Here is a 9,793-nt window from a genome sequence, read left to right on the forward strand (position 1 = left end):
GTTTTTAAACAACTGTCGGAAGTTTTACTTACAGCCCGTGTGAAAATGACAGTCTATCCCGGTACGTGTGTTACCCTTGCTTCAACAAATTAAATAAATTGGAAAAAATTGACTATGATTTAGAAAATAAACTTAAGGCACTAGAAGCAGAAAGTCTTCCATATTGCAAGAACTGCGATATAAACATGGTTTACATTCTTCGAGACAAGTCTTGACTTCGACATTTACAACATCAACCGGAATTTCCTCAGATCACGATAGCGTTTCCTTGCCTACAAGTAGTAAAGTTCTTGCCACTCCGACGAAGAGTACAACTCGGACAAAGAGGACAATTGTTCACACACCTACCCCAAGAAAATTTAAGGTCCAAGTCACTCCACGGAAAATAATTTCGGCTGCTCCTTCATCCAGAAAGCGTTTAGGACATCTTTTATTATCACCACTGAAAGCAAAGGTTTGTTTTTGATTTGCATAATGAATATTGAGTTATATCTGTCAATTTTTGTGCTTGCACCTAGGGAAATAGGCTTGCTCGAGGGGAACTGGATTCTTGCCGACTCCCTCATACTTTAATGGTTTATTATACCGATACAAACAAGAAATTTTAAAAATTTTAAAATCAATGCTGTAACAGTGTTTAATTTTAATTCAAGTGTCCAAGTTTGTAACACGAATTAATATAAAATCATAACAACAACAGCCATTAAAGAACTCAGTGCACATCAGTTTGCCATGTTGATATCACAATACAAGTGGCATAACTTTTACCGTATAAATTAGACGCCACCACCTTGTTATAAAGCATTAACATAGCTGCGTTATGAATATTTACTTGTTTATTTGGAACACATTGGAACTTTTCATATATAAATTAAAAGAAATTGCTTAGTGTTCCAAATAGGTGTGTATCAGTTCATCAGACTGTCACACTTTTTTGCAGGGAATCAGTCCGTTTACAGTGATTTTCAGGGAATCAGCAAAATATATTGATTTACTCTTATAAAGTGAGAAACAATAGAGTTGAAAAAAGTGCAACTGTTCATTTAAATTTACATTGATTATACATTTGTAGGTGTCCTACAGAGGTCAGAATGACCAGAAAGTGAGATCAAGAATTATCAAAGAAAAGGGGCTTTATGGTGTAGTTGTTGGACTTGTTCGAGGCAATAAACCAGAAGTTATTTTAAACAAACTATTAAAATCAAAAGGCTTCAAAGAAAAAGCTTTCAAAACAATAACAAAATATGTGAAAGAAGAATGTAGGTTACTTTGTGGCAAGAAGGATGCATCTGTCTTGCGAGGCAATTCTCCTGATTGTTTGGCTTCTGTAGATTTTCAGGAGATTGCTACTGAATTGAGGAAAAGAGCTCCTGGTTTTTCCCAATTGCTATCAGACATTATGAACACTACAGAACCAGTGGCTTTGGTGTCGTCAGCAGCCATATTGCTGCATCATAGGAATCAAAATATGTCATTGATTCATCATGTAGTTGGTCAGCTACTGGAGCATGGTGGAGCCACAGATGAAGTAAATGAATATATGCTTCATTATCATTATTACAATTGAACATGATTTAACATGTAAAATATAAATATTTATCATCACATAAATGATAATGCATCAATTTTTAGTAAAACCTGTATTTTTGTTTTGGATGATTTGATCAGTATTACTTTTCAATCATATTATTATTTATAAACATTTCCAACTTTAACTGCATTCTGCATATCTCCATATTACAAATGCTTCTCTAATTTAACATTTCTTCTTTGCTAACAATTTTGACAAAATTTTGATCAGTAATAATTAATTTCCTTAATCTTATTTTTTGGTTGAAATGATAAGAAATTGTAATGTTTTAATGAATATTGAGCAAATGCTAAAACCAATCTGACTTTATAAATATCACCCCCAAATTATTAGACCAAGCTTAAATATTCATGCATCAGGTAGTGTATTTTTCATAGTACTCAGTGCTATATGTACTGTATTTGTTTTTAGACAATAGATTTGCTGGCATATCTAAGACTCTCTGTTGGACGTTCATCAACTCAAAAGAAACACACTTTACTGGTGAACAGACAGAAAGAAAAGATTGAAGAAACAATCATCCGTCAAGTACATCAATCAAGTATTCGGTACAAAATGGAGAAAACCAAAGAAATGGTAACACTTCTTGAGGAAAAAGATGTAACTGATACATGCAGCTCAAGCCAGTTTACAAGTTCCAGTCTGTTACAAACTTCACAAGGTAGTGCAATATTTCACCCATACTTTGATGTGAAATTTTCAACTAAGAATGAAAATCAGGGTATAGTAGTTGCAAAGTCATCCATGTCATATGATACAGTAGATTCTTACAAATCTAGATGTACAGCCCCACAAACCAATCAGCTTTCACCACTTAACATTTTACTAGTATTGGTGTGATACATTGTCCTGCTGTCTCCATGTTCTCATGTTTTGAAGTTAGTCCAAATAGTGGGGTGGTCCAGTCAAATAGTAAATCTACTAGATATTATGGTGAGAAGTATGCTTCTCGACTTGAAGCTCAGTTACAAGAATCTGACATTCAACCAGCATTTGATGTAATTGGTGACAACTTGGACATACTAAAATCAACGTCTTCAATGACAAAAGAAAAGCAAAGAAAGAGCTTTCACTGGTTTCTCTTGGTTGGTCTCCAGAGAAGAGTTTTAGTTCCAAGTTTGCCAGATGATAAACCAAAACATGACATTTTAACCTTGCCCAACCACTCATTTCTACCCAGCTCTGAGGAAATTAAAATTTTTGAGAGCAACATGGTACATCACATCTTGAAAGTTCTTACAAAACATGTCGGATGTCTAAAACCCTTTACAGAATGTGTACCAAAATATATCGCCCATCCTTTCATAGAGCAAACTTCCAAAAGATCAACATACTTTATTTTGGATTTGATAGACAAAAATGAAAACTTGCATGATGACATGATTAGTATTCTAGAACACATTCACCAAAAGTATATTGCACACACTTCTGGAGAAAATGCGGAGGTGATAGAGAGGAAAGTGTTTGGTGGTGATGTACTGACTAACGAGCGTGCATATACAGCACAGTTAGCTATGCTTAATTGTGAGACGAATTACCACAAACTTGGAGGAATTATTCATAGACCAGAGGGCCTCCATAGAATGATGAACTTTCTGCTGGTATTTCAGCATGCAATGGTTCTGTTCCAGTTTTGCCAGTTTTTATTTGTTCTTTTTGTAAGTTTTGAATTAGGTAACATTTCTATACACTGTCAACAAATCAATAGTTGTGTGAAAAAGTAAACTAACCTATTGGTCCTATTTACCACCTACAGGCTCTTGAATACAAGCAGAGATAAGTGACAATGATATTTATCAGTATAAAAATACAGTAGACAAAAATGAACACACAAATAGATGAATAAATTTATATGATGGAAAAAGAATCCCCTTGAAATATACTTCAAGTTTGTTGGCAGGACAAGACGTTGGAATAGATAGTTAAGTTAAAAGCATGAACCATTTTTCTGTTCAAAAAGCTCACCTGTTGTGAGCTTTTCTGATTTTCATCAGTCTGTCTGAAACTTCCATGGTGAGCATTGTGGTCCATGGACCTTCTGTTAATACTAATTTTATCTTTTACTAATATTAATTTTCTTTTTTGTTACTTAGTGCTTGATTTTAGAGTCTTTCAAATCATTATGCATTATGAAACTACAACTGCAAAGCAAATCTTAGTTATCTTCTAGCAATAGGGCTGTGATGATACAACTTTTTCTATATCAAGTGGTTTTAATCATTATGCATCTCATATTTATATTAATCATATTTATTTATAAGTTAAACCCATAATGTAAAGTAAACAAAGAAAATATAAGAAAATTTAAAAAATATTTTAGCACTATTTCAGTATGATCCTTATACAGAATCAACATTTATGATAATGTTTCTTGATATGGTCCCAGCCCTTGTCTCGCATAGCAGTTGAATTGACAGTAGAACTCAAAACATGTAATGCTCTGATTTACAGAATGGGACGCTTTGAAGCTTATCTGTTCATAGATTTTTAAGTTTAGAAATACTTTTTTCCCATTTCTGTTTGAAAAAGAAAAATTATTAAAAAAAAAACCACACATTGAAAAGTTCATATTTAATTTTTGATTAACAAAATTAAATTCTTATTAATATGAAAATTTCTACTTGATAAGATTCTTTTATATGAAACTATTAATTTATTTTACAGTTCATATACCAGGAGTTCTACAAACCATCCTCTGCCTTTGAACAAGGGACTTTATTTCAGTTAAGAAATGTCATTCATAGAGTTGATGTCACTGGAAAAGAAAGAGTTGTGGAAGCATTCAGGTATGTTCTCAGAGTGAACCTCACTTTAAAAAAATCCAGGCATATGTTGTCTTTTATTCAATATTCAGATGTGTTGCATGTACTAATTTCTGTGGTTGTCAATTTAGAGCTCATTTTGCATTTGTGGAGGATGCTTTAGATGCATTCATTCTGGGGGCCGCAATGGATGTCATGGGTTTAGAAGATATCAATGGATCTCCTCAACAGTTTAACCCAAACACCTTATCCTTGTTTAGTGCTGAGGACCAGTTCTCATGGTTAAAGAAGTTGGCAGAGGCCATCATTGACAAGCACATAAACCTACAAGGTTAGCATATTTACTGCAAGCAAATAACTACTGAACCAAACTTTGTATTTATTAACCGAGAAAAATTTTGTAAAGTTGATTTTTGTAATGAGAGTCAGTTGTTGTGTGTATATACACATCAAAGTGAGTTGTATCTCTTTTTTTCTTTTCAACTCTTAGATTCAACTGATCTTCAAGAAATGACGCGGTCTGCTGAAAGAGATACACAGGATATTCTTATTAAAAACATGTTTGACCCAATGCTGAAACAATATGAGTGTACATGCAGAAAGAAATACAAGACACTTGGCTACTTCAAACGCCACTTGGAGAAGGAACATAACTGGCAGTTTCCTACTGAAACAGTTCACGACACCCAGCACACAGACAAGATTGCAGTTTGGCGTGCATCATTCATGAAAACCGCTCTTATATTAAGAGACACTTGTGATGCATATAAAATGGGTGATGGAGATAGAATATTCCTGAATGCGAAATTGGAAATGCTTTGTGCCAGTGTTGCAGGGCACACTAAATACCAGTTGTGGCTGTGGAGGATGATGGCATATGAACAAGCAGTGCTTTCACCTAAGAAAGCAATGGAGTATAAGTGGAATACCACAGCAAATATCAGCGGAACTGTGGATGGGAACATTCCAAATGACAATTTAGTTGAACTTTGTGTCCAGTTAATCAAGAAGAAGCTGAAAGAGCAGGGTGCAAATTTCACATTGAAGAGTGCACAAACAACTGCACTTGCTTGCCAAATTCAGGAGGAATTAAAAGAGAACATTAGGCAACAGCTGTCTAAGAAAGCTGCAGGAAAATCCAGAACCAGATCTGACAAGTCAGCAGACATCGCTCTTATGTTGAATGAAGTGATTTCAGGTGGTCTATTTAAAAACATTCCAGGACGACAATTTGAAAACTTTAAGAATTTTAAGGGTGTTTTTGAAAAAGTTAATCTTCACAAGCTTCATCTTTGGATATCTAAGCACAAGGAAATTGCATCATATGAAATGATTTGAAGTTTAAGTGTTTACATTGTAGATGTATTTTGATATACAGTAAAACTTGTTTAGTACAAACACGGATATAGCGAATTCAAGGATATAGCGAAGTTTTTCTGGGTCCCCGGCAAAATTCTTAACAAATCTTTGTAAAATTTTACGGTTATAACGAACTCTGATATCATGAATTTACGGATATTGCAAACTGATTTTGAGTCCCCTTGAGTTTAAATATGATAAAATTTACATCTTTTATAAGAAATTTTGAAAGATTATAAAAAATTGATAAATTGAACTGACTTATTACCATTTAGCATTTGTATATAAAATTCAATTCATAATAAAACCTTAGTTATTGAAGATATATTTTGCAAAATTTGCTTCCCTAACATATTTGGTAGTAATACTTGCATATTGCAAATTTGCTATAATGGTTATATGAATTGGTTATACGGATATAACAAATTACGGTTATAGCGAATTAAATTCACAGGTATCAAGTTTTACTGTATATACATATATTGGCTTATACATATCTATATATTTTATGTCATTATATATTCAAGATTATTTGGCCCAGTATGAAAAGAATTTACTGCATCTTTTGTAATTCTCAAAGCAAACCATTTCACTTTGTCACAATTTTAAATGTTAAAACATGTTTTTTTTATTGTTCTGTATAGTGGAATTACAAAATGATACTTTACTGCATCTTGTGTAATTCTCAAAACAAACCATTTCACTTTGACACAATGATTAACTTGTTTTTTTGTTGTTGTTGTTGTTTAGTGGATAAATAATGACAAAATGATATGTTGCTTTTTGTGAATAGTATCCCAAAAATAAAAAAAGATAAAAAATAAATGGATCAAGTTTAATATCATTATACAGAAGATAATTCGACTGTAGTAAATCTACAATATGCTGAACAGACTAAATGTCAACATTATTAGGTCACTCAGGTGACTATTGCTATCTGTTTTCATCCGTCGTCAATCGGTCATAAACTTTTGAACATTTTCAGCTTCTTCTCTGGAATGGCTGAGCCAATTTCAACCAAATTTAGTATACAGCATCTATGGGTGAAGGGGAACAAAAATCGTGAAATTAATGGTCCCTGCCCCCCTGGGGCCTGAGGGGTAGGGCCAAAACCACTAGAATTAATACAATCTTTAAAAATCTTCTTTACTCCTGGACATCAAGCAGTCAAACTGTTGGCATGATTGTAATCAGTATTGATTCCTATACCAAAATTGTGAATCTGGCCCCAGGGTCAGGGGTTCTGGGGTCAGGGTGAGGCTATATAGATCATTTAGTAAAAGTGCATTATTTCTTTGAAAATCTTCTCTGCTCCTGGGAATTAAATAAATTAACTAAGCACATAGTTATGATGAGCAAGAATGTCTCTTTCAAAATTATGAATTTTATGGCCCCAGGGTGAGGGGTTCTTGTGTTAGGGTGGGGCTCTAATGATTATATAGTGAAAATACATTAATTCTTTAAAAATCTTCTTCTCTGCTCCTGGGTATTAAATAAACTAACTTAAGCACATAGTTATGATGAGCAAGAATGTCTCTTCCAAAATTATGGCCCTAGGGTCAGGGGTTGTTGTGTTGGGGGGGGGGCACTATTGATTATAGTGAAATTAAGTTAAATGTAACTATATACTTATGAGGAATAATGGTTCCTTTTTCAAAATTTTGAATGCCATGGTGTCTATTTTAAAACATGAACTAAACTCAATCATTGGAAAGTTGTTGCATGATGCTCAGGTGACCTACAAGGCCCATGGGCCTCTTGTTTAAAATATTCTAATCTGACTCTGTGTCGGAAGAATCATAAACCAAAATGTCATTAAACACATCATCAAAAATCTTAATTATTTGCTTAGCAGTGTCAACTAACCAAACTGTTGCATATTCCATCACATCATTAACTGTAAATATTTTATGACAATTAACTAATAGACTATTAATGGTTTTATCTCTCAGTTCAGAATGGTCACCAAACAAATCTGGCATGCTACTCTGGGCTGACTGCATTAACTCTAGCTTGTGCTTTAAAGTTGTCTTGTCCTCATCACAGACTTCACGATGGAATGTGTCTTGATCCTGTGGTGATTCCTCCATTGTTTGGTAAGCTGGATGCGTCAACTTGGGACAATCTACACAGTCACATTTTTTCTCACAAACATCACAGCATTTGTGCTTTTGTTCATAAATATGACTAGGTGCACTGTAAGCTTTGCACAGAATGCTTCTTCTGCACTGATTGTCTGTCTTTATCAGTGATAAATCTTCAGGGTCAGTTTTTTTAAAATGCCCTTTGTGATTCTTGTAAAGTATTAATTCATTGGAAAATTCATTGTCTCTTCCTGCCCTGCCCATCTGCTGCGTAAGGCTGTCCAAGTCTCGTGGTGGACCATAATGTATGATGTTGTGTAGGCCCTTGAAATTAACTCCCATCCCAGCAGCGTTTGTACAGAAAAGGACTCTTATTTGTCCTTCTTCAGACTCCATGTCCACAAGAATTTTGTCTTTCACGTGTTCTGCTATTTTGCTGTGGAACATATGTAACATGGAAGAATCACATTTCCTTAAAAATGTACTGTAGAGTAAGGCACAGTCTTTTATGCTGTTGCAAAATACAACATGTCTGGGGGTGTTTATTTTGTCCCTGTTGAGAGTTTCAATAAGCCATTCAAATGTGTCACTAATATCTGCATTATTTTTAATGCATTTCACATTTATTTTAATGTTTGGTTTGTCTGGACTGTCCAGTATGCACACATAATCTTCCCTGAAGCATAAACTTTTCATGATTTTCTTCCTGTTTGATGGACTAGCTGTTGCTGTCAGCGAAAGTAAGGGCACAGTCAGGCTAAGGGATCGAAGCTCACCAATCTTTGAAAAAAATGTTCTGAAGGCTTCCTCATTCTTCTGCCCTTCACCCCTGAAAAATCAAAGTAACTTAAATTATCATTAAGGATTTTGTTTATGTTGTACCACAGGTACCTGATCAATAAGTAGCAAATAATGCCCTGGAACACAACAACCCACCTCCTCAATATACATGTGTAATGAATATGTAAATGGAGAGTATGAGATTTTTTTAAACTCCAGGACTTTATGCGCTATATCAGTTAGATTTATTTGGTTCCTGAAATCTCAATTTAATTTACACCAATGTCAGGACTTGTGTTCTACTGAGAGTACTCAAAATTTGATGGCGGGTAGTGTCGATCAATAGATAGATAGATGTGATTATCCATTGGAATGAGATATGATTAGCATTCTGGTAAAATTAAGATGTGATTATCCATTGGAATGGGATATGATTAGCATTCTGGTAAAATAATACAGCTGTGAAATTATGGAATTATTATGGGAACATACCATTGATAAACTGTGTGGGCTTCGTCAACAACTGTCAACTTGTGTCTTGCTGAAAATTCGGGATCCCGGAAGATTTCTCTCCACTCGTCGTTTCCAACCAAGGCTTCAGGACTTCCAAATAAGAACTGGTAGTAACCCTTACGCACATCATCTTTTCGGCAATCTGACTTTCCGATGTATGTTGCCCGGAAACCCAGTCCTGAGAGTCTGTTTACCTGCTCTTTCATGATGCTGAGAAGCGGGGAAACTATGACACACACGGCCGATTGTCCAAACACAACGGGGGAACTCTCATATATGAGTGACTTTCCACTCCCTGTCCTGGTACCTACGAATACATCTTTTCCCTGCTGTATACTTTCTATAGCACGTAACTGATCTTCCGTTAATTTCACTTGAAATACTTTCTCAACCTTTTCTTTCGTGGTCTCCGCCATTATGGTTTTTTTCATACACGAACAGCATTATGAAAGCCCTTACCCGATTGGCTAGATTTTGAAGTTAATATACAGAACATCCGCTTGGCGTCGCCACTGCGGGCCACAGTTTTAGTGGTGTAATCTGCCAAGGGTTTGCATACACAGCCATACGTTGCTCCTGCAGACGCTCAAACATATCAAATGTACTATTCCAACGCGTAGGACAGTCAATGATCAAATTGTTCTCAGGGAGGGACATTTGTTTCTGTGAACATGCAATTCGTTAGTAGCAATAACCGATTTTCT

At 34.9% G+C, this 9,793-nt stretch overlaps 2 protein-coding genes across 2 annotated transcripts; one reads left to right on the top strand and one right to left on the bottom strand.

The window, feature by feature from the left end:
• Window positions 1-1,072: 1,072 nt before the first annotated feature.
• Window positions 1,073-6,342, top strand: LOC134268698 (uncharacterized; the record flags this gene model as incomplete). The annotated part of the gene is given in 6 exon segments (XM_062750941.1): window positions 1,073-1,528; window positions 2,003-2,408; window positions 2,411-3,192; window positions 4,256-4,377; window positions 4,485-4,684; window positions 4,844-6,342. Coding segments are annotated over 6 exon segments (2,814 nt in total), but the record flags the coding sequence as incomplete, so codon positions are not given.
• Window positions 6,343-7,484: 1,142 nt separating this feature from the next.
• Window positions 7,485-9,505, bottom strand: LOC134268699 (probable ATP-dependent DNA helicase RecS). The gene is made up of 2 exons (XM_062750942.1): window positions 9,069-9,505; window positions 7,485-8,625 (listed from the first exon to the last, which is right to left on the bottom strand). Exons 1-2 carry the CDS (start codon window positions 9,503-9,505, stop codon window positions 7,485-7,487), a joined length of 1,578 nt encoding a protein of 525 aa, XP_062606926.1.
• Window positions 9,506-9,793: the final 288 nt, after the last annotated feature.

This window comes from Saccostrea cucullata, unplaced genomic scaffold (assembly GCF_032062105.1).
Source record: "Saccostrea cucullata isolate Sc308-1 unplaced genomic scaffold, CSIRO_AGI_Scuc_v1 ctg8722, whole genome shotgun sequence".
Lineage (NCBI taxonomy): Eukaryota > Metazoa > Mollusca > Bivalvia > Ostreida > Ostreidae > Saccostrea > Saccostrea cuccullata.

Coding starts and splice junctions, on each gene's coding strand:
- LOC134268699 (XM_062750942.1), bottom strand. CDS start 9,505: ATGGCGGAGACCACGAAAGAAAAGGTTGAGAAAGTATTTCAAGTGAAA. Junction 8,626..9,068: donor GCCCACACAGTTTATCAATG/GTATGTTCCCAT, acceptor TTGATTTTTCAG/GGGTGAAGGGCAGAAGAATG.